The sequence below is a fragment of the Elephas maximus genome, chromosome 26, assembly GCF_024166365.1.
Source record: "Elephas maximus indicus isolate mEleMax1 chromosome 26, mEleMax1 primary haplotype, whole genome shotgun sequence".
Classification (NCBI taxonomy): domain Eukaryota; kingdom Metazoa; phylum Chordata; class Mammalia; order Proboscidea; family Elephantidae; genus Elephas; species Elephas maximus.
Window position 1 is genome coordinate 24,693,139 of NC_064844.1, and position 25,233 is coordinate 24,718,371.

Genomic DNA, 25,233 nt, shown 5'->3' on the forward strand with positions numbered 1-25,233 from the left:
GGGCAACATGTTCTAAAGTAATTTCATACCAACAGTAATAATGAAGCAAATTGAAAGGATTGCGGAAAGTTGTTATTATGGATTTTATTAATCTCAGGTGTTCATAGAGACTCTTGTGGTTAGACCCAGGTGTCCCTATAAATCCTTCAGACACTAATATTTTGTGTAGGGACCTCTGTGAGACTGCCATAGGGCAATGTGCAATCTTTGGTTGGACAAAAATTTCTCTGAGGATTACCTACATTATCTAGTCCTACTTATCCTTTAAATGAGTCAGTCAATTCAGTCTCTCCAGAACAAATAGAATAACTGCTAGCAACGCTAATAATGTTATTTCTACTTTGTTTAATACAGTGAGCAAACCGTTTATTGATTCTTTCATCAAAAATATAGGTAAATTATTATACAGTGGAGCCTGCAAAAGCCTGAACCAGTGTAAGACGGAAACCTGTCAGAGATGAAAAACTCAAACAATTCCCACTAATAGAGAGTGATGATAGAAAAGTGGTAAGACTGTACCCTCTCAAAGGCACCAAACCTGCGAGACCTGGAAAAAGAGGCAGTCCTGTCAAGTTCCAGCTCTTACAGGTTTCACTGTAATAATGAAACCATAATAATACTTTTAGATAGCAGTAGTTTTGTAGTGATTAGGATATAAGCAAACTGCTAATACTTATATAAATTGTCCGTAAGTTTATTACTCAACAAAGTTATTATTATTATCCTCAGTTTGTACCTGAGGTAACAGAGGCTGACGGAAGTAACTTGCACAGGTTTACCGGGCTCCTAAATGACAGTGTTAGGAGTCTCAGTGTCTGCTTGATCTTGTCCAACATTTAGAGCGAACCACTTGGATGGCTTTTAAGGCTGTTGAGAAGCTAGGCTTTCCACTGGGGTTGTTTAAATAGAAATAGCTGCCTATGTCTTACTGACTGGTCTGAGAAAATAAGTGCAAATTATGGAAAATTGCTAAATTATTACTAATGGCATACTTCTTTATAATTCTGTTCTCATGAGTCTCATTAGCCATGCATTTAATTATATTCTAAGAGCATTAAAAAATTGATTTATTTGCATGCTGTATTAATGACCCTAAATTTTGAATTTTATCTGATTTTGGGTGTGGTTTCAATTAATTAATACATTCTTATCACTATATATTTATTAGTTTTTACATATCCTAAAAGGAAAATGCATCTTGCCCCAACATTGAGTATACTTCTTATTTCACAAGAATTTTTTCCTAATTGGATTGTTTAGAAAATGGTGTTTGTTTTCCCATAGAAACTAGTCAACCCCACAAAAGTTCCTACTTTCTTTGAAGTGTAATTATATAACTGTATAAAGTACTCTTAATAACTACCATTGTTCACTAGGACACAGCCTGAAATTTTTTTCCCACCAAGGTTTGTACCACTAGGGCTTAGGGGAAGCCCAGGTTCCTTCAGGAAGGATAGAGGTGTAAGGCTAGTAGATATTCTTAGCTAGAAATAATGTATTAACTGTTGTTCTAAATAAAAGAAAAAACTCTTTTATCTGGATTAGGGAATAAAGAGCATTTGCACCCCTACCCCAAATTTGGCCTTCCATTTTACCCTTTCTTCCTAGGTGAGGGATTTATTTAGCAATATGTACTTACCAAGTATGATACATGAGCAAAGGTAATTTTAACTTACCTTTTTTTAAACTTAACATGTGCAAGTACCAATATATATGTTATTCATAGTTGAACCACTTAAAATTAATTGTTGATAATTATAGGCCTCAGTGAAAGTTAAGCTGAACAGCATACATGTTTTTTATTTTTTAACCAGTGTGTTAAATTTATAGTATGTCATGTTTAGACATGTTTTTCTTTTAATTTTGCAGGAAGTCCTAGGTTATAAAATTGACCACCAAGTTTCTGTTTACATAGTAGCAGTATTAGAATACATTTCTGCAGACATTTTAAAGCTGGCGGGGAATTATGTACGAAATATACGGCACTATGAAATTACAAAACAAGATATTAAAGTGGCAATGTGTGCCGATAAGGTAGGAGACTGAGCTTCTATATGTTTTGTTCTTAAATTTTTATTTGTGACTTACTGAAATGTAACATACTATTCAGGCAGGATAAAATTATATAGTATGTGTTAAGAGATATTTCCAGTACTTTAATAGCAAGTACTCAAGATGCCATCTTATAGACATACAGGATATTAGATAGCATTAAAATGTTTTTAAACATGTCATGTAATTTTTCTCTTAGTGTTGTTGTACTTGGGGTTAATATTAGTAATAATCTCTTAATAGTAAATTTCTTAAAATTTTTTTGGATTAAATGATTTAGAAGGTTATGAATTTACTTGAAAACAATTTTTTAAAATGTAAAAATGCTAAACTCTTGGGAGTTTCATTTCAATTCTTAGATTTCTCTAGATACTTCTTACATGGTTTTACTGTAGTAATATTGAGAGCAAACGTTTGTTGAAAGTTAAATGTGTGTGTGACTTACCTCATTTGGTCCTCACAGTACTCCTCTAAAGTAAGTGCTCTTACCTATATTTTATAAAAAGGAAACTGAAACTCAGAGAAATTAAGAAATTTGTCCAGAATTTTTTGAGAAGTTTCAAAGCCTAAACGCGATCTCCGTATCTGCCTGAGTCTGAAGGTCTTAGGCGTTGCACTGCTCTGCCTCAGTGTTTTCAGGTTACAATAATTTACAGAAAGGAAAACATTTTGTGATGAAGCATTTCATTCCATTTTCTTCTCACAATACTCTTACTAATTGGAATATTCCCTCTGATTACTGAATCCATTTAATTATGCTTTAGTGTTTGTTTTTTTGCAAAATGTGAACATATACAGTCAAAATCACCAAGGGTGTGGAGCCAAGGAAACTGAGGAACCAAAGGCAGGATTTAAGGACAAATTAGAAGTAATAGGACAGAGAGAGTGAGACAGATAGACAGATACTAGTATTGATTGAGAACTTGATGCTGCAGTTTGTGATACCAGATGTAGAATTTTGTTTTAGAGAAACTGTGTGTAGGGGGAGAGGAGTAGCAAGAAGAAGAGTTTGAAATGTTTTGATTTTTTAAAAAATAAATCCGTATTTCATTTAAAAATAATAATTATTTAAAAATAAATACAAGTTATTGATGGTTAAAATAAGATTATTTTTAAATGAATCAGGAAAAATTATTTTTGAGTACCTACTGTGGGCTCACATGGGGAGGAGATGCAAGAGAAGTGTAAGACAAGGCTCCAGAGTTGATAAAAGGATATTTATAGACATGAAATGGGCAGAAAGTAGTGTAAGATAAAATACTACAGTATTTTATTAAGTTATAGGGATAATGATGTTAGAAAAGTTCACAGTGGGAAAAGGATGAGTTTCAGCAAGAGTAATAGGAGACTTCTTAGAGAAAACAGGACTTGTTTTGATCCACTCCCAACAAATGTAGACAAAGAGGCCAACTAAAAAACTATAAGAATTATTCACATATAAGGGGGTGAGGCTGTAGAGTAAGGTGATAATGGGAAGGGAATGGAACAGAGAAAACTGAGGAATCTAACACAGGAGTTGGGGACAAATTAGAAGTAATAGGTTAAAGACTTGGAGGAGGCAGTTTGTGATATCAGAAGTAGAATTCTGCTCTGGAGAAGGTGTAGAGGGGATGGGAGCCATATACCCAAGGGTAGATATTCTGTGAGCTTTCGGAAATGATACTAGCACACAGTTATTTCATGGAACTACAAAACAGTCTGAAACTTCATAACTTTAAAACTAATCCTTTTAATTTGAGATTACATATTGTCTCTTTCAGTTTTCATTGCTTATATATGGCAAAATATAATTTTAAATTAAAAATAAACTTTGAACTAATAAGATTAATTTATAATCAGTTGAATTATGTCTGCCTTTTTTTTTTATCATTTAAGAACTGTATTCGGAGAACTCCTTTGAACATTTAACTTCAAATTTGAGTGTAGGTTCATATTTTATTATTATTTTTTATATCTCTGACTATACAGGTATTGATGGATATGTTTCATCAAGATGTAGAAGATATAAATGTATTATCTTTAACTGATGAAGAACCTTCCACTTCAGGAGAGCAAACTTATTATGATTTGGTAAAAGCATTTATGGCAGAAATTCGACAATATATAAGGGAGCTAAATCTAATTATAAAAGTTTTTAGAGAGCCTTTTGTCTCCAATTCAAAATTGTTTTCAACTAATGTAAGTATCATTGTATACACGTATATCACTGCCTGTTGTTAAAATTTGCATGACCACTTCAAATTTGAATTTGTATAATTCATGGTTAATTTTTTTTTTAATTGTGGATGGGACTTGATTTATACTGATTATGATAACAAATGAAGTGCTATAACAGTCTCATAAAATTAAACATCAAAAATTAAAAGACAGAATCTAAACTAGACTGATGGTGTAATTGAAAATGAATTCACAGAATCTTCTAAATAATTTAGAAGATGTATTTATTTATTCTAAAGAATAAAGTCTGTGTTGGCCCAGGACAGGAACCATTCCCAAAGCCAACTTTTCAGACAGGAATTGGACTGGACAATGGGATGGAGAGGGATGCTGGTAAGGAGTGAGCTTCTTGGATCAGGTGGACACTTGAGACTATGTTGGCATCTCCAGAGACTATGTTGGCATCTCCTGTCTGGAGGGGAGATGAGAGGGTAGAGGGGGTTAGAAGCTGGTGAAATGGACATGGAAAGGGAGAGTGGAGGGAGGGAGCAGGCTGTCTCGTTAGGGGGAGAGCAGTTGGGAGTGTGTAGCAAGGTATGTATAAGTTTTTGTGTGAGAGACTGACTTGATTTGTAAACTTTCACTTAAAGCACAATAGAAATTAAAAAAAAAAGGATAAAATCTCTTGTATAGGTAGAAGGTATTTTAATTTGTTTTAACTCATTTGAGTCACTCAACGGACATTTCATCAGTGCCAGCTATATTGTACGGCACCATGCTTGGCAATGGGGATTCAAAGATAACTAAGAAATAATTCTCGCCCTCAGGAAATTCAGCCTAGTCAAATTAAAGATATAAACTTAAATTGCAGTAACCCAAAAAAAAACCAAACCCACTGCCGTCAAGTCGATTCCGACTCATAGCGACCCTATAGACAGAGTAGAGCTGCCCCATAGAGTTTCCAAGGAGCACCTGGCGGATTTGAACTGCTGACCTCTTGGTTAGCAGCCATAGCTCTTAACCACTATGGCACCAGGGTTTCCTAAATTGCAGTACACTGTGGTAATTACCATAATAGAAGTATGACCACAGTATGGGCGACACAAAGGAGGGAGCCAGGAACATTGAAACTTACCCGAGGGATTACTGATCTTAAAATAGTCATCAGACTAACCTGATTGGATTCTGGGGATATGCTGAGTGAGAACAGGTTGTGTAAGGTGGTGACAGTCCAGTAATTCCTGAAACTGTAGCCCCAGAGCCAAGAGTGACTGATCAGGAAACAGTGCTTACTACAGAGGCTAGGACTGAGGTTCTAGTTACGGTAACAAGTGAACATTAAAAAATAAAGGAGCAGATTCTGATGGTTGCAAAACTCTAAATATACTAAAAATGATTGAATTGTTCATTAAATGGATGAAATTCATGGTATACAAGTCATATTTCAATAAAGTTGCTAATAAAGGAATAACAGACAAAGATTTCTTAGATATGACACAAAAATCAAGAACCGTAAAATTAATAAATTGGACTTTTATTAAAATGAAAAACTTGTTCTTCTAAATACGTTGTCAGAAAAATAAAAAGACAAGTCACAGACTGGGAGAACATATCTGAGATATATATAAAAGATAAGACTTGTATCCAGAATATATGAAGAACTCTTATAATTCAGTAATAAGAAAAACAGTCCAATTATTTTTTAATGGACAAAAAATTTGAACACTTTATAAAGGAAGATACACAAATGGCAAAAAAAGCACTTCAAAATATGCTCAGCATGAATGTACTCATCAAACCCCAAAAAACCAAACCTGTTGCAGTTGAGTCAATTTCAACTCATAGCAACCCTCTAAGACAGAATAGAACTCCCCCATAGGGTTTCCCAGGGGCGGCTGGTGGATTCAGACTGCTGACCAGTGGGTTAGTAGCTGTAGCTGTTAACCCTCATGCCAGCAGGGCTCCTGAATGGTTGTCAGGGAAATGCAAATTAAAAACACAGTGAAATAGTACTATACATTCTTTAGAAAGACTCAAAAAGACCAGTAATTCAAAATGTTGAAAAGGATGTGGATCAGCTGCTTGTGGGAATATTAAATTCCCACATGGTTTGTGGTAAGGTAAAGTGGTATAAAAACTTCAGGAAATATTTTGACAGTTTCTGAAAACATGTAATATTAACTGTGTTGCTGTTGTTAGTTGCCATTGAGTCCGTTGCAACTCATGGTGACCCCCATGTGTGCAGAGTACAACTGTTCTGTGGGGTGTTCAAGCTGTGACCTTTCAGGAGCAGATCACCAGGCCCGTCTTCTGAAGCACTTCTTGGTGGGTTCGAACCACCAACTTTTTGGCTGGTAGCTGAGCACTTAACTGTTTGCACCACTACCCAGCAATTCTACACCTAGGTTTTCACGCAAAAGAATTGAAAACATTTCCATACAAAACTTGTTCACAAACGTTCATAGCAGCTTTATTTTTAATAGCCCCAAACTGGAAACAACCCAAATGTCCATCAACAGGTGAATGGACTTAAAAATTACCTTGTATCCATAAAATGGAATGTTGTTGTTGTTATTAGGTGCCGCCGAGTCAGCTCCGACTCATAAAGACCCTGTGCACGACAGAACGAAACACTGCCAGGTCCTGTGCCATGCTCACAATCATTGTTATGCATGAGCTCAATGTTGCAGCCACTGTGCCAATCCATCTCGTTGAGGGTCTTCATCTTCTTCGCTGACCCTGAGCTTTACCAGGCCTGATGTCCTCCTCCAGGGACTGATTCCTCCTGACATGTCCAAAGTATGTAAGATGTAGTCTCACCATCCTTGCTTTTAAGGAGCATTCTGGTTGTGCTTCTTCCAAGATAGATTCATTTGTTCTTTTGGCAGTCCATGGTATATTCAATATTCTTCACCAACACCACAGTTCAAAGGTGTCAGTTCTTTGGTCTAATGGAATGCAAGTCAGCAATAAAAAGGAATGAAGTAGTAATACATGCAACAACATGGATAAATCTCAAAAACATGAGCCCAAAAACTAGATACAAAAGGATCATTTTAGTCTGTAGTGACAGAAAGCAGATCGCTGGTTTCCTGGAGGCAAGGATGGTGGGGGATTGACTGAGATGGGGCACAAGGAAATTTTTTAGGATGATGGAAATGTTCTGTATCTTGATAATAGTGGTGGCTACAAGGGTGGATACATATGTAAACACTCCTCAGGATGTACACTTAAAATATTTGTATTTTATTGTATGTGAACCTGTCTCAATAAAGTTGATTCGGAAATAAAAAAATAGTCACTGATAAAAAAACAAAAAAAATCCCAAAAAAACAAAACACCAAACCCACTGTTGTCGAGTTGATTCCAACTTACAGCGACCCTGTAGGACAGAATCAAATCAAACAATGTCAATCAAATAATTGCAGGATAAAGTTAAAATTGAAAATAATCACTATTGTAAGGATTTAGCAAAACGGTTACTCCCGTACACTCTTGATGGGAGGGTGAATCATTATATCTTTTTAAGAAAAATAATCACCAAAATTTTAAATACATACCCTGTGACAATAGTCTTTATCTAGGAATCTAACCTACAGAATTCAGAAGAAGATGTGGAATGAGAGATAACATTGCTAATGTCAGATGGATCATGGCCAAAAGCAGAGAATACCGGAAAGATTTTTACCTGTGTTCTATCAACTATGTGAAGGTATTTGACTGTGTGGACCGCAACAAATTATGGATAACATTATGAAGAATGGGAGTTCCAGAACACTGAATTGTGCTCATGTGGAATCTGTACATGGATCAAGACACAGTCGTTCAAATAGAACAAGGAACTGCTGCATGGTTTTAAATTTGAAAAGGTGTGAAGTGGAGTTGTATCCTTTCACCTTACTTACTCAATTTGTATGCTGAAAAAATAATCTGAGACGGTGGACTATATGAAGAAGAACAATGTGTGATATGGAGAGGATACAGTCTTGCTTGTCGAAAATGAAGAAGACTTGAAGCACTTACACATGAAGGTCAGTATGGATTAATCCTGAACGTGAAGAAAATGAAAATCCTCACAACTGGACCGATAACTTCATGATAAATAGAGAAAAAAATTAAAGTTGTCAGTGATTTCATTTAGTGAAATTTCAATGCCCATGGAAGGAGCAGTCAGGAAACCAAATGACATCTTACATTGGGCAAATCTGTTGCAAAAGGCCTCTTTAAAATTGTAGAAAGCAAAGATGTCAGTTTGATAATTAAGGTGTGCCTTACCCAGGGCGCCCTGGTGGTGCAGAGGTTAAGAGCTCGGCTGCTAACCAAAAGGTCAGCAGTTCGAATCCACCAGCCGCTCCTGGTAACTCTATGGGGCAGTTCTACTCTGTCGTGTATGACTGCTGTGAGTTGAATTTGACTTGATGGCAACAGGTTTGGATTTCGGTTTTGGTCTTACCCAAAGCCATGGTCTTTTTAATTACCTCATATGCAGGCGAAAGCTAGACAATGAAAAAGGAAGACGAAAGAAGAATTGATGTATTGTAGTGTTGGCAAAGAATATCAAATACACTGTGGAGTACCAGAAGAATGAACAGAATTAGTATTAGAAGAAGTACAACCACAACGCTCCTTAGAAGTAAAGATGACGAGACGTTGGCTTGCTTACTTGGGACATGTCATCAGGGAAGACCAATTGCTCGAAAAGGATTGTCATGTAAAGTAGAGGGTCAGTGAAAACAAGGGAATCCCTCGGTGAGATGGATTGACACAATAGCCCAACAATGGACTCAAACATACCAATGATTGTGAAGATAGCACAGGACTGAGAAATGTTTCATTCTATTCTATATAAGGTCACAATGATTCGGAGCTGAAACTTTGGCAACTACCTACAGAAAACAGCAGCCTACAGAAAATCTTACAGAAGTCACAAAGTGTTATTTTGAGCATCTTGTATATATATATCTATTGGTAATAAAAATAAGAGTAGAATGAATGAAGCGAAAGGGAATCATACATGGATTCTTTGTCATTACTGGGTAGAACGAGAGCCTGGAATGCCAAGAGAAAGACTGGATCAGAGAAGAGCTGAGGCAGATAGGGAGTAGGTCTGAAGCACTTCTGCCGCAAACCAAAGTGTGGTAGTTATCGTGAGGGAGATTACTGTGTCCCTGATTGAGTTGTGAAGTGAACTAGCCACTTTTATCATGAAACACTGATTTAACTGAAATTGACAAACTATGGTATTTATACTTTGCATACTTGGTAGACATTTTCTCAGAAAATGATTGAAATGAGCCTGCCACTTCAAGGAAAACAACTGACCAAGTTTGTTGCCTGTGATAAAATTTGAGCTTTCAAATTTAAGTCAGAATTTTGGAAAACTTGTATCCACTCCCACCATCACTGCTGATGTTAATGAATTTGGTTTTTTAATATTGTTTAGTGAAATGTGTTAGCATTTGCATGATCTGCAGAACTTAGTGAACTCATATTTTCAAAGTGACCGTGCGTGGGTGAATAATCCATTCACAGTTCAGAATAGACCAGTGGATTTTATGGCTACAGCACAAAATTGGTATGGTTTCAGATTTCACATAATAACTAACTTTTAAGAAACGACCATTTGTCAAGTTTTGGTGTTGTATCAAAAAAGGATATCTATTCTCATTAGATGAAATGTCCAGAATAGTCAAACTCACAGAGACAAATTTTCCAGGGGCTGGGAGAAGGGAAACCCTGGTGGTGTAATGGTTAAGTGCTGTGGCTGGTAACCAAAAGGTTGGCAGTTCGAATCTACTAGGTACTCCTTGGAAACTCTATGGTGCAGTTCTGCTCTGTCCCGTAGGGTCACTGTAAGTCGGAATCGACTCAACGACCACGGGCTTTTAATGGGGAGAAGGGAGGAATGGGACATGACTGCTAATAGGTATGGGGTTTCTTTTGCGGGTAATGAAAATATTCCGGAATTGGGTAGTGGTGATGGTTGCACAAGTCTGTGAACATATTAAAAACCATTGAACTTTGAAAGGGTGAATTTTATTTATATTTTTTTAATTATATTAATTAAAATTACATAGAGAAAATGATATCCACAATTATTTGAAAAGACTATTAAAATACTTCCTTTTCCAACAAAATATCTGTGCAAAGCCAGATTGTCTTCATATAACTACAACAGTGTATCACAGCAGATTGAGTAAAGATACAGGTGTGAAAATCCTGCTATCCTCTATTAAACCAGATGTTAAGAGATTTACAAAAATATAAAACAGTTCCATTCTTCTCATTAAATGTTTTGTTTTAGAAAAATAGGCTTTTCACAAAAATGCTATTTAACATATAGTGAGTTTGCTGATATTTTAAATGAGTTAATATTTTAAAATTTCTTGGTTTTAATTTCTAATATGGTAAATATTGATAGCTATATTGATAAACAAATGCACTTTGGAGTCCTCAATAATTTCTAAGTGTGTGAAGGAATCCTAAGACCACATAGTTTCAAAGAGAACCACTGAGCTAGAGACATTTATTTGCAAATTGTACATTATTGCAAAAGGAATTCTTGAATTATTTTCTGTTTATATTTTTAGGTGATTAAAATTTCTCACTGTATTTGCCATGTTAAATTTTGTAATTATAAACTGACTTATTGGCTCAAATTTTCATTTTTATTCTTTTCTAACCTAACTAATGTGTTTTTCCTCCAACAGGATGTAGAAAATATATTTAGTCGTATAGTAGATATACATGAACTTAGTGTAAAGTTACTGGGCCACATAGAAGACACTGTAGAAATGACAGATGAAGGCAGTCCCCATCCATTAGTAGGAAGCTGCTTTGAAGACTTAGCAGAGGTAAGTACTTCAATTATATACCCCCCCAAAAAAACAAACAAAAAAGGTGTGCATAAAAACCTATATTTGAATTAAAATTGGAGTCTTAATTCTTGTTTCCAGCTAAGATCATAGATACTAACATCTGACTACTCAGCTGTGTATTGTCCCTTCTTCATAACGTCATTGGTTTCTATTATTTTACTAAACAAAGGAAAAGTGGTCTCTCATCCATCATAAAAAGAGCATATCCCACAGGAAGTGGTATTTACAGCTGGCACCCAATGGCTTGCAGTAAAATCTCAAATAGCAAGGTTAAGGAAAGTCAAGTATATTAGAAAAGTATATTTTTCTATGAAAACGCCATAGAACTTGGATCTGGAATCAGACTAACTGTGTTTCAATCCAAGCTTTGCTAATGATTAGTTGTGTAACTGTGGGCAAGTTATTTAATTTCTCCAAACGCTCATGTCTTTATTTATAAAATGGAGATAATAATAAGACTTAGGATTTTTGTGAAAATTAAATAACACATCAAAATGCTTAGTTAACCACCTGGCACACAGTGAACTACTCATTATATGTTAGCTGCGTTATTATTTAGAATAGGAGCATAGTGACGAGGAACATCAAGTCCAAGGCCTAAATAATTCAGACATCATGGAGTAAAACCCTGGTGACCCTCTCCTTGGATATTTCCAATGCTAAAATCTATGGGTTAGTCCTAATAAGCTAGCATTATACTAATTCTAAGAATTCTAGCTCTTGCTCTCTTCTCACTCAATACCTACTTTATCTTTTATTACAAGACAGAGTTGAGCTTGCAAACAATAGTTTTAAAATGTGGCCATTAAAAAAACTAAGACTTTCAGGCAAAACAGTAAGGCTTTACCAAAACACCTCTAGCTCCAAACACATAGAAGTAATGAAATATAAAAAGAAAAAAATGGAGTATACATAGCCCGTTGCTATTGAGTTGATGCCGACTTGTCGTGACTCCATGTGTTGCAGAGTGAAACTGCTTCCTAGGGTTTTCTTGGCTGTAGTCTTTATGGAAGCAGTTCACCAGGCCATTCTTCTGTAGTGCTGCTAGGTGGGTTCGAATTGTCAGCTTTTAGGTTAATCTAGTACAAACCATTTGCATCACCCAGGAATAAATGAAGCAAAGAAAAGCAGTGATAATGACAACAAAAGAAAAGCCAAGATCATGAAAATAAAATAAGGTACAAATAAATCCAACTATATTAGCAACTCAGCATATGTAAACTGATGAAATTCATTTTATTTAATGAAAGCAATTGTCAGATTCGATTTTTAAAAACCCAGTTTTTCCAGCTTACAAGAGACAAACCTAAAACAGAACTAGAGAAATATTTAAAATAAAGTTGTGGAAAAATCATGACATAAAAAATCATAACAGAAGTTGGTATATTAAATCAGACAAAGGAAGCTTTAAAGGGAAAAAAAACACGTTAGTAATGACAGAGAGGAGTCCTAGTGGCACGTTGGTTAAGAACTCAGCTGCTAACCAAAAGGTTGGCAGTTCGAATCCACTAGCCGCTCCTTGGAAACTGGGGGGCAGTTCTGCTCTGTCCTGTAGGGTTGCTATGAGTCATAATCAACTTGATGGCAACGAATTGGTGGTAGAGAGGAATGCAACCTAATAATAAAAGGTGCAGTATCACAAAGATATAAATCACAAATGTGTATTAAAATCCTCAAAATATAAGCAATAAAAACTGACAAAATTACAAGGGTTGAGAAATGGAAAAAGTTACTAACATATTAGGAAGTGTTAATACATCTCTATCAGAAATTAATAGATAAAACTGAAAAAAATTAATAGTTATAGAAGATCAGAATTAACAAATTGAGCAGATTTGATATAATATAGCACCCTGCACTTAACAAATAGAGACTTTACTTTCTTTTGAAGATACATGTTATATTCATAAAAGTTGGCTGTGGTATTAGATCACAAAGAAGGCCTCAAATTTCAAATAATATACAGACCATCTTTTCTGACCACCTGACAAATAGAATTCACAGTAAAAAAAAATTTCAAAAATGCTTGGAAACCTTAAAAATGAATTCATAAATATCTCACAGATTAAAGAGGCAACAATAATGGAGTACCGTTGAATAGCAGTGAGGGTTCCGTATACCAAACCTTGTAAGATGCGGCTAAAGCAGTTCTTAGAGACAAGTTGTTTTAAATATATTTTTAAAAAATGGGGATAGTTAAAAATAAATTAGTTGTCAGTTCAAGGAACAGTAACAATAATGGGATAAGCTTAAGAGCATATAAGCAGGAAAGTAATAGAAAAACAGAATTAATGAACTAGAAAACAGATGAAAAAAAACCTCTAGTTAAGGGTAATGGGGGCAGGGAGAAAAGCACAAATAAATATTAGCATTAAAAGAAGAACTATAGATAAAGATTTTTTAAATCATACAGGAATAGTAAAATCCACTTCAATTTTTTTCAAAATTTGGATGAAATAACTTAAAATATATAAATATAAAACAGGAAAATTGACAAGGAAAAGTAGGTATCCTGATTAAATTAAAAAACTATTCAAAAAAAAAAAAAAAAGATAATCAAAATTATATTACCACAAATGACTCTAGGCATACACTGGGTGCTATCACAGATGAGTTTTACTTATCTTCAAAAAAACAGTTAATCTTGCTCCTCTACAAACTGTTTCAAAGAATAGGGCCACCAAGAGCAACTCAGTTTAACAGGATTGTGTAGACATGTTCAAACTGGGTAAGGACAGTACACACAAAAGTATGAACCACTCTCATACATGCAGAAATCTTTTTAAAAGTGGCCAAGAAATGCGTCGGTTTATAATACAGCTAAATATTGTATCCAAGTATGATTTATCTTAGCAGACTCATAAGTGGTTTGAAATTTAAAAATTTTAATACTCCACATTGTCAGAGTAAAACTTCAGCAAATAAGGAAAGCATTCATAAAATTCAGCATTCACTCATGAATTTCTTAAAAATGTGTGGCAAGTGAGCAATAAAAGGGGAACTCTCCTAACCTAATAAGTGATATTTATCAGGAATCTATAGCAGATACCATATTTAATAACTAAACTATAAAAAAAAAAAGTTAGAAAGAATGCCCACTATCACCATTTCTGTCAGTACCCTAATAGAGGTGTTAACCAATGTAAAAAGACAAAAGTAGCCAAAATTGTCCTTTTTGTAGTCAATATAATTACCTACATAGAAGAAGATCCAGGACAATTTATATAGTACTAGAAATAATAAGCAAGTTCAGTATAGTTGCTAGATAAAAGATCAGTATATACTCGAATATAAATATTAGAAAAGGCTCCATTCACACGTAGAAACAAGACTATAGGGTACTCAGAAATAAACCCAACTAAAGATATATATAAGACCTTTTTTGAGAAAATTATAAAATATTAGGTTCATAAGAGAAGATTTGAATAAGTGGAAATACGGCTGATTCTCACTAATCACAGTAGTTATAGTCTGTAAAGTTCCCGCAAATACTGAATTAATGAATACTGAACCAGTCTTGTACAACTTCAGCTGGGAATTTTCTCCCACTCTGTAAATGTGCATGCCTGTGAATGACTGTGAAAACGCTGCAAGTATTTTTAGCACATAGCCAAATTCACAAATACAGAATCTATGAGTAGCTGTATATACCATGTTCACGATGGAAGACTCACTATTATAATAATGCCAGTTGCCACCCTCCCAAAAATTCTATAAATTCAGTGCCTAACAAGCTGATTCTAAAATTCATGTGAAAGAAAAGGAACAAAAAGAAAAATTGATAAGTAACAAAAGGGGTGGTGTGACCTACCAGATATTAAGATTTATTTTGAAGCCACATTTTTGGTGCAGGTATAGACAGTGGAACAGAGTAGAGAGTCCTGGAAAAAAATATACACACACATACATAGACACTGTGGTATGTGACTGAGATTAGATTATTGATCCATAGCGAAAGGATGAACTAATTAGTAAATGATGCTGGGTCAAAACTGGTTATTCATATAGGAAAAAAAAATCCTTAGCTATATATGCAGAAAGTTCCAAATAGATCATAAATCTAAAAATAAAAAGCAAAACTTTAGAAGTTGAGACAAAAATAGAGGACATATTTATGACTTTGAGGTAGGGAAGGGTTTCTTTAAAAAGACACAGAAAACACAATAACAGAAGAGATTTTAAAAATTAAAAACCAAGAAAAGATACCATAAAGTTATATGAAAAGCGCCAAAAAATGGATGGGACCCTTACCGACATCATGGGCACAATTTAACTCAAAATGGACCAAAGACCTTAAGAGCTAAAGCTATAAAGCTCTTAGAAGAAAACATAGGAGATAGAGATACCAAGGGGATAAGTTATATCTGTTTTATTTCTCTAAAAAATAATCTGAAGCAAGTATTCTAAAATATTAGAGCTTGTTTGAGCTAGATGGTGGGTTTACTTATGTTAGGCTATTCTCTGTGCTTTTTTCTGTATGTTTAAAATAATCACATTTTTGATTGCTAGTACAGTTATGTGTATTGACAATTTTATATTTTTCTTTGAATCTTAGAAGTACATGCTACATTTTAACCAGTGAAATAGTTACAAAATAATCTGTAAACTCATATATGGATTCTTAAAAGAGTTTGCCACTCTGCAAATTTGTCCTTAGGAATAAAACAGTATGTAAGGAGAGCTTCAATATCTTCAATATCGCTCTTGAGATTAGCTTTTTTAGAATAATACTAGCTACCGTTTATTTAGCAGCAGACACTCTATAAGCACTTTATATGTGATACCTCATTTGTTGTTCTTTAAACAACCCCATGAGGTAGGTTGTTTTCACATTTTCCAATGAGGAAACTGGCTCAGAGAAACTAAGTAGTTTGTTGAAGGTCACACAACTTTTAAGTAGTAGAATTGGATCTCTCATTCTCCAGAGAGTATGCTTTTAAACCACTATATTGTATAGTCTTTATTATAAATATTCCGTAATGAATTTAAGATTACTAAAAGGGGAGGAGGATAAATATTTATCTGGGTTGTTGTTGTGTTGTTAGGTGCCATTGAGTCGGTTCCGACTCATAGCGACCTGTGTACAACAGGACGAACCACTGCCTGGTCCTGCACCATCCTTACAATGGTTGCTATGATTGAGCCCATCGTTGCAGCCACTGTGTCAATCCATCTCATGAGGGCTTCCCTCTTTTCACTGACCCTCTAATCTACCAAGCATTATGTCCTTCTCCAGGGTTTTTTATTGGGGCATATGATGATTTCTAGAAGTTCGAGAGACCTGAGATATAACCATCTAATCACATTTTTATTGCTGTCTCCCATACATTCCGTCGATACCTGACTCCTCCCTGTTGTATTGTGGAAATCTTATTGTCCATTTCTAAAAGATCCACGATAAACTGCAATTTGTGGTGTTATATTATTCTGGAAAGTTTTCATTGGAAAGACTTGCAGAAGTTGAAATTGGGAAATGAACTAGGAGCCAGCTCAAAGAATCCAGGAAGACTTGGAGCTTTATACGCCATATTGCATTTCACAAAGACCAGAACTCAGGTCTTCTGACTTCTGATCTAAAAAAACCCTGCTGCCGTCGAGTTGATTCCGATCCATAGAGACCCTAGAGGTCAGAGAAGAACTGCCCCATCGGGTTTCTGAGGAGCAGCTGGTGGATTTGAGTGCTGCCATATCATTTAACCTTCCCGTTAAGGGTAGCTTTTTTTTTTTTTTTTTTTTTAATACATGAATATCTTTCTCACCTGCCTTCCTGTGCCACACTTCTCCACTAGATGTCCTCTTCTCCTTTCTAGAGTTATCCTTTCTGGAAATGAGCTCTCGCCAGAATCCAGGGCACCATTTTCCAGGGGATGGAGGGTAATTGCAGCCCTATTCTGCTAAAACTAAGACACCTGTTCTCCTTTTTTCCTGAAGAATCATCAGAACCAGTATATTCTGTCCCCTTTAGCTCTAGCCATTGGAGTTGTTTGGTCTATTAATGAATGATCATGCTAATGATGATAGTTCTTTTTTTTTTTCTTCCCAACTTGGATTAAATAGTTTTGTTCTATGAAACTATAACAATGAATTTTAGATGATATAAACTCTTCCACAGAATATCAAAGTAAAAGCCCACCAGCAAGAAATAACCACAAAAAAAAATAAATGTCTGGCATCAGTATTCTGGGAACCCTGGTGCCATAGTGGTTAAGAGCTATGGCTGCTAACCAAAAGGTCTGCAGTTCAGATCCACCAAGCGCTCCTTGGAAACTCTATGGGGCAGTTCTACTCTGTCCTATAGGGCCGCTATGAGTTGAAATTGACTTGATGGCAGTGGGTTTGGTTTTTTGGGTCAGTATTCTAAATGTTTACACCTTACCAGGTTGTAGATATCTATGTCCTTTGATGTTCAGGCTAGAGTTTATTTGTTTTCCAGAACCAAAAATTTGCCTGTTTTTATGCCGCATTTCTTCGTAATTCTGCATACTCAAATACTTTGATGAGAGGTGTCATGACATACAAGGATCCCATTACTCATCAGAAAAAATTTATTTACTTCTTTACTTGAGAATATTAGGTTTATTCTATTAAAATCGTAATTAGTAGTCATAACTTTTAGAGGCTTTAAAAGAAATATATAATTCTGCAGGTACAGGTGTGCCCATAATTTAACCTCAGTATTTATGGTAGTAGGTTATTTATGTTTTACCTTGGAGAAAGATTATTTATTTATTGTTACCTTCTTTATTTTCTGAGGAACTGGCATTTGATCCATATGAATCATATGCTCGAGATATTTTGCGACCTGGTTTTCATGATCATTTCCTTAGTCAGTTGTCAAAGCCTGGAGCGGCACTCTATTTGCAGGTACAGTAATTTTTAAATCAAGATATACAATATCTGAAAAGTAAACTTAAAAAAAAAAATTAAACCACTTTGTTTTCTAGTCAATAGGCGAAGGTTTCAAAGAAGCTGTTCAGTATGTTTTACCCAGGCTGCTTCTAGCCCCTGTTTACCACTGTCTGCATTACTTTGAACTTTTGAAGGTAAGCCAACTCACTGCTTTTTATAAAATATTCAAGTGTAGTGAAATTTTTTGTCAGTTCATTTCTAAATTACTGTGTAAGCGTCCATACACACACAGCTAAGAAGCAAATGTAAATAAATCTGCAAAAGGGTGGTAATTTTTCGCTAGTTTTAATAGTGAAATTTAAAGCAATTCTCAAGTATTTTTATCTCGTGCCGTTACTTTTTATTTACATGGGAGATTCTTTGTAAACACCCTTGGATTTATGCATCCAAGTCTCCATTTTGGGACCTCAGCGGATTAAGGGACCCAGATAAGGGACCCGGTGTTGGGAGAAGGCCCAAGTAATGGGGAAGATTAATTCACCTAATTTTCATAGCTCAAGATTGCCACTTTCTCCACAAAACTGCTTATTATCACTTTAAAAATGGTGAATCATGTGTGGTCCCAGTAAAAATTTCCCACTTGATCTTGGTTGAAACCACCCAGTTTTTGGAAAGAGTTTTGTTTTTCCCTATTATATACTGAAATTAATTAGGGAAAAGGGGAAATTTAGTCTGTATAAATTGTAATTCAATAATGTAGCTCAAAATGATTGGTTTTTACATATCTAATGAAGTCTCCTTTGGATTATGGATAATATGTCATAGTATAAAAGCATCAAATTATTTTTCTCATAATTTTAAAATAATGGCCAAGATAATAATTATATTTTGTTTACCTTTAATGAACTAGCCTCATAAATATAAAATGAGACATGCATTAATATTGTTAGTATTTTTTTAGCTTTTAATTGAATAAAGAAAAATTCTGTTTAATATCATGATTTTGTTGTGGAGAATGTATTCCCAGAAATCATATTTGTAATTGTAGGGACAGAGGATAAAATAGGCTCTCTAATGAACCTGTGAAAGAATAGAAGACCTCTCAATTTAGTAAACTGGAGGAACTCTCATGCCTACATTTACTTCCATTTTCCCAGGTTTCTTTGCATTATAAGTGATTTGAAATTTAGAGTTTTCAAGTAGGAATGTTTGAATTGGGAAAGGACCAAGGAGTTAAAATTGTCACTTGTGATAATAGAATTTTTTAACTATATTGTTCAGCAATTTAAAAGATTTCTACTGGTTTCAACATGCGTATCCCAGATTTCATATTTCTGTCTAAGTTACGTTGTAAAATTAGCAGTATATTGGGCAGAAAATTGCTAAATTCATCCTACAGACTCTGATCACTTTTTTAAATTTTTCATTCCCTAAACATTAATATAAGAAACCCTGGTGGCATAGTGGTTAAGTGCTACGACTGGTAACCAAGAGGTTGGCAGTTCATATCTGCCAAGCGCTCCTTGGAAACTCTATGGGGCAGTTCTACTCTGTCTTGCAGGGTTGCTATGAGTCAGAATCGACTCAACGGCAGTGGATTTTTTTGTTTTAATCATTAATATACTATTTGTACTTATCTTTAATTTATCTTTGCTGGTATGTTGCTTAATTAAATATTTGCATTGAGCAGGATTTTCAGACTGTATTCTATGAGATGATAGTCACATGAGATACAAAAAAGAGGGGGGAGAATGGGTGCTTAGTGGTCAAATATGTTTGGGGAATCTTACATCCTTAATCATAGTCCTAGGAATTTTCAGTGCACATTAGACCATTAAAAGAGTTGCAGAATTGTGCAGTAAAGCAATCTAATTGTTTTCAGAATTTCCTAAATTAACTAGACCAGAAAACCAAACCAAATCCATTGCCATCAAGTCAATTCCAACTCATGGAAGCCTTTAAAAATGTAATGTGTTTAGGTAGGTTTCTTTGGGGGAGCTATCATAGGGGGATTCCTCCTTCAGATGGACTGAAAGACTTTCCAGCTCTTCAGGGTCTAAGATATTTTTCATCTACATGATTCTTACCATTGTAAATTTGTTGTTTCTTCTGTATATTGCCATTACACCAGGTGTTCTGGACTTGGTAATTCTGAACTCAGTGGCTGTTGTTAGGTGCCATCCAGTTGGTTCCCACTCATAACGACCCTGTGTACCACAGAATGAAACACTCCTGGTCTTGTGCCATCCATACAGTCGTCGTTATGCTCGAGCCCATTGTTGAAGCCACTGTGTCAGTCCATCTCGTTGAGGCTCTTCATCTTTTTCACAGACCCTGTACTTTAGCAAGCATGATGTCCTTCTCCTGACAACATGTCCAAAGTATGTAAGACACAGTCTCGCCGTCCTTGCTTCTGAGGAGCATTCTGGTTGCACTTCCTTCCAAGACAGATTTGTGCATTCTTTTGGCAGTCCGTGGTATATTCAATATTCTTCGCCAGCACCACAATTGAAAGGGATCAATTCTTCTTCAGCCTTCCTTATTCATTGTCCAGCTTTCACATGCATATGATGCGATTGAAAATAACCATGGCTTGGGTCAGGCGCACCTTAGTCTTCAGGTGCTTTTCAACACTTTGAAGAGGTCCTTTGGAGCAGATTTACCCAGTGCAGTGCATCTTTTGATTTCTTGACTGCTGCTTCAATGGCTGTTGATTGTGGATCCAAGTAAAATGAAATCCTTGATAACTTCGATCTTTTTTCTCTATTTACCATGACGTGGCTTATTGGTCCAGATGTGAGGATTTTTATTTTCTTTATGTTGAGGTGTAATTCATACTGAAGGCTGTGGCCTTGGATCTTCATCAGTAAATGCTTCAAGTCCTCTTCACTTTCAGCAAGCAAGGTTGTGTCATCTGCATAACATAGGTTGTTAGAGAGTCTTCCTCCAATCCTGATGCTCCATTCTCCTTCATATAGTCCAGCTTCTCAAATTATTTGCTCAGCATTCAGATTGAATAGATATGGTGGAAGGATACAACCCTGACACACACCTTTCCTGACTTTAAACCACTCAGTATCCCCTTGTTCTGGGAGAACAACTGCCTCAGTGATGATTGCATGAAATTGGGGCAATAGGGAGGCAGCAAAACCTTAAGAAAACAGTGAAAATTGGAAACTAGCCATAATTTATCTATGGCATGGAGTGACTTTTGAAAGCTTACTAGGCTAGGTAGGAGCCTGATACTTCTTATCCAGTTCTACTTCTATCGCCTATTAGGTGTTTGGCCTGTGACAAGTCAGTTCACTTTTTTGAGCCCTGGTTTCCTTATCTGAAGTGCTTATCTCACTGGCTTATTCCCAGGATAAATGTAAAAAAGTACTTCAGATACCGTGAAGAATATGAATACTCAGTATTGTTATCACTGGAGAGTTTGCTTCTTTTGATATCTCTATGTCAGTGTCCTGAAGATATCTTAAACTCTTTACTCCCTCTCTCCTCACTGCCTAAATCTATACTTGATCCTGTATTCCATCTTTGTTAATCAACTGACCAACTCATGTCCCATCACCACAGGCCTTAGCACCATCCTTGGTTCTTATCTCTCATTAAGAGATCCTCATGATTTTATTCTGGATATGTCTCTGGAATCCGGCCTAGTCTCTCCATTTCCTCTGACACTGCCTTAGTCCCGGTCCTCTCTCTTGCCTGGACTACTTCCTGAAGCAGCTTTCTATATGGTCTCTGTACCTCCTGGAACTCCCAGCTTGAAAAGTGCTGTTGGTTCCCTATCAACTGCAACACAAAGTCTAAATTCTTTAGACTTTCCACAGCTACCTTTCCAGCATCAGCTCTCAGTAGTTGATCTTACTGCCGTTATGCTTTACCCATTGCTGTTGAGTTGATTCCGACTCATAGCGACCCTACAGGACAGAGTAGAACTGTTCCATAGGGTTTCCAAGGCTGTAAATCTTTACAGAAGCAGACTGCCACATCTTTCTCCATCAAACCACCAGCCTTTCAATTAGAAGCCAGACATTTAACCACTGTGCCACCAGGGCTCCTACCTTAGGCTTTAGCCATAGAGAATTACTTAGCAACCGTGGGCATGCCAGATCTGTTCAGAATTTCATTTATTTGCATGTCCTTTTTTTTTTTTCCATTTACCTAGAAATCCCTCTTCTTCTACCTCTGCCCTCCACTTTTCATCTGGAAAATTCTTACTCATCATATGGTTTAGTCAAATGTTATTTCCCCTCTCAATTTTCCTTTGGTTCCCTTGGCTAAGTTAGTTGATCCCTTTCACTGAGCTGCCTCACTCTCTACATACCTCTTTATAGACCTTGTTCCTTTTTTATTGTCGGCCTTGCCATTAGACTTGATGCTTGGTATGGATTGAATTGTGTCCCCCAAAAATATGTGTCAATTTGGTTAGGCCATGATTCCCAGTATTGTGTGGTTGTCCTTCATTTTGTGATTATAATTTTATGTTAAAGAGGATTAGGGTGGGATTGTAACACCCTTACCAATAACATCTCTGATTGAGTGTAAAGGGAGTTTCCCTGGGGTGTGGCCTATACCACCTTTTATCTCTCAGGAGATGAAAAGGGAAGCAAGCAGAGAGTTGGGAACCTCATACCACCAAGAAAACAGTGCCAGGAGCAGAGGCGTCCTTTGAACCAGGAGTCCCTGTGCAGAGAAGTTGCTAGTCCAGGGGAAGATTGATAAGAAAGCTGACAGAGAAAGAAGGCCTTCCCCTGGAGCTGACACCCTGAATTTAGCCTACTTTACTGTGAAGAAATAAATTTCTCTTTGTTAAAGCTATCCACTTGTGGTATTTCTGTTATAGCAGCACTAGATGACTAAGACAGTGCTCCATGAGGGCTGGAACTGAGCCCTATGCATCCTTGAATTCTCATGTCTAGTATGGTGGCTGACACTTAGGCATTCAGTAAATGCTTATTAAAAAATGAATGGCAAAAAGAAAATAAGTTTTTCTTGTTGTTGGTTGCTGTCAAATCGGCTCTGACTCATGATGACCCATGCACAATAGAATGAAATGTTTCTCGGTCCTGCACCACCTTCACAATTGTTGGTATGCTCAAGTCCATTGTTGCAGCCACTTTATAATTTGAGTGCCTTCCAACTGAGGGGGCTCATCTTCTAGCCCTATATTGGACAATACTCTGTTGTGATCCGTAAGGTTTTTTTTTTTAACAAATAATTTATTTTAATTGTTGTTGAGAATATATATAGCAGAACATATACTAGTTTAACAATTTCATGTTGAATTCAGTGCAATTCAATAACATGTACAATCCAGCAACACTGATTACATTCCTCAGGTTGTGCAGCCATTCTCAACCTCCTTTTCCAAATTATTCTTCCCAGTAACATAAACTTACTGCCCCCTAAGTTTCCTATCAAACTTTTGAGTTGTTGTTATCAGTTTGGTCCTGTACAGATAGTTCTTAAAAGAGCATAGTCCTCAAGGCAGGCAGTCTTTACCAGTTTACCTAAACTATACAGGGCCTTTATGAGTCAGAATCAGCTTGTCGGCAGTAGGTTTGGATTTTTGGTTGTTGTTTGGTTTTAAGAAGACTTTAGGGGATATTTTTGGTGGTAAGGTTTAAGGATTATCTCAGGGCAATCATTTGGGGGTTCATCCAGCTTCCATGGTCCCAGAAAATCTGGATTCTATGGGAATTAGAAATTCTGTTCTCCATTTCTCCCCTTTTGATCAGAATTCTATAGAATCTTTGATCAAAACGTTCAGCTGATGGCAGCTAGGTGCCACCCAGTTCTGGTCTCATAGCAAAGGAGGCAGTTGTTCACAGAGGCATTTAGCCATGTATTCCCTATCCTCCTCCTGTTCCCAACTCTCCTTCTTCCTCTCAGGTGAATAGAGATCTATTGTTGTACCTTGGCTGGCTGCTTGCAAGCTTTTAAGACCCCAAGCACTATGCCATGAACTAGGCATAAAATTTTCATCGGCCAAGTTGTGGAAGTAGATCACTGGGCCTTTCTAGTTGTCTCTGTCTGGAAGCTCCACCGAAACCTGTCCACCATGGGTGACCTTCTATTTGAAATACTAGTGGCACAGCTTCCAGCGTGATAACAACATGCAACCTACCACAGACAGACTGACAGAGAGGTGGTAAAAGTTTTTCTTAGAATTTCTGTAAATGTCTTCTTTATTTTAAAAATAAATTTAGCTGTAAATTTTATATAATTACATTTATTTTAGAAACTTAAGTAGAGTGCCTTAAGCTTCATAAATGCAGAAAATGAGGAAAAGTTTAGTTTTTAATAATGTAAGATTTTAATGCTACTGAAACTGAAAAAAATATCATTTCAGCAAGTTAAAGTTAGTAGTCAAATCTTTGGACGCTTTGATTAACTTTTTCAAATTAAAGTTCATTTTTATGAAGTAAAAAAACTCATTTTGTGCCTTTTTGAAAACCACATTGCTCCAGTAATACTGTTTTCTATGGGAAGCTTAATTTGCTTTATTCAACAAATTTAGAAGTATTTCTTGTGGCTCAGTTATTATTTAAAAAACCATACTGCCTTCAAGTCAATTTCGACACATAGGAACCCTATAGGACAGAGTAGAACTGTCCCATAGGATTTCCAAGGCTGTAAATCTTTACCAAAGCAGATTGCCACATCTTTCTTCCATGGAGCAGCTGGTGAGTTGAACTGCCGACCTTTTGGTTAGCAGCCGAGTGCTTAACCACTGCACCACCAGGGCTCATCTGTAAAGATTACAGCCAAGAAAACCCTATGGGGCAGTTATACTCTGTCACATGGGGTCCCTATGAGTTGGAATCAACTCTAAGGCACCCAACAACAGCAGACTTTAAACACTGATAAAGGGCAGTTTATTAAAAGAGCCTTCATATAGTATGCAAAAACTCTTTTTAAAGAAATATGCTTTGTAGTCTCCTACGACAGCTGTCTTGTATGCAGTTGTTAATAGTTTTGGTTTGCTGCTTTTTCACAATTTGGATACGAAACAGTGTAAAGCATGTAATGCTCTATATAACTTTTTAAAATCTACCTTTCTTTCATAGTCTGTATCTGGTTTATTTTAATTACTGTATGTATCAGACCATTTTTTATATTACCCATGAACTAGAAAGTTTATAATAACTGATGTTTTAATACCAGCAATGAAAGCAAAAGAGGAGATTTAGGAAACGTAAGTTCTCTCTGAGTATCATAAAGATAATAAGCCCAGTAGAGGTTTTGTCTAGCTTCCATTTCCCTAAACCAGCTTTCTAAATTTAGAAAT

At 36.1% G+C, this 25,233-nt stretch overlaps 1 protein-coding gene across 3 annotated transcripts in view; it reads left to right on the top strand.

Moving 5' to 3' along the window:
* The window catches only part of SOS1 (SOS Ras/Rac guanine nucleotide exchange factor 1), a 157,016-nt gene that overhangs the window by 67,292 nt on the left and 64,491 nt on the right, over window positions 1-25,233 (top strand). For 2 of the 3 annotated variants that reach the window (XM_049870289.1, XM_049870290.1), the window contains exons 4-8: window positions 1,870-2,034; window positions 4,021-4,230; window positions 10,920-11,063; window positions 17,841-17,951; window positions 18,032-18,130. In XM_049870289.1, the coding sequence (XP_049726246.1) occupies window positions 1,870-2,034; window positions 4,021-4,230; window positions 10,920-11,063; window positions 17,841-17,951; window positions 18,032-18,130 (729 nt within the window). Of the gene's footprint in view, window positions 1-1,869; window positions 2,035-4,020; window positions 4,231-6,934; window positions 7,009-10,919; window positions 11,064-17,840; window positions 17,952-18,031; window positions 18,131-25,233 lie in introns of those variants that run through there. The other variant, XM_049870291.1, reaches the window with a different exon arrangement.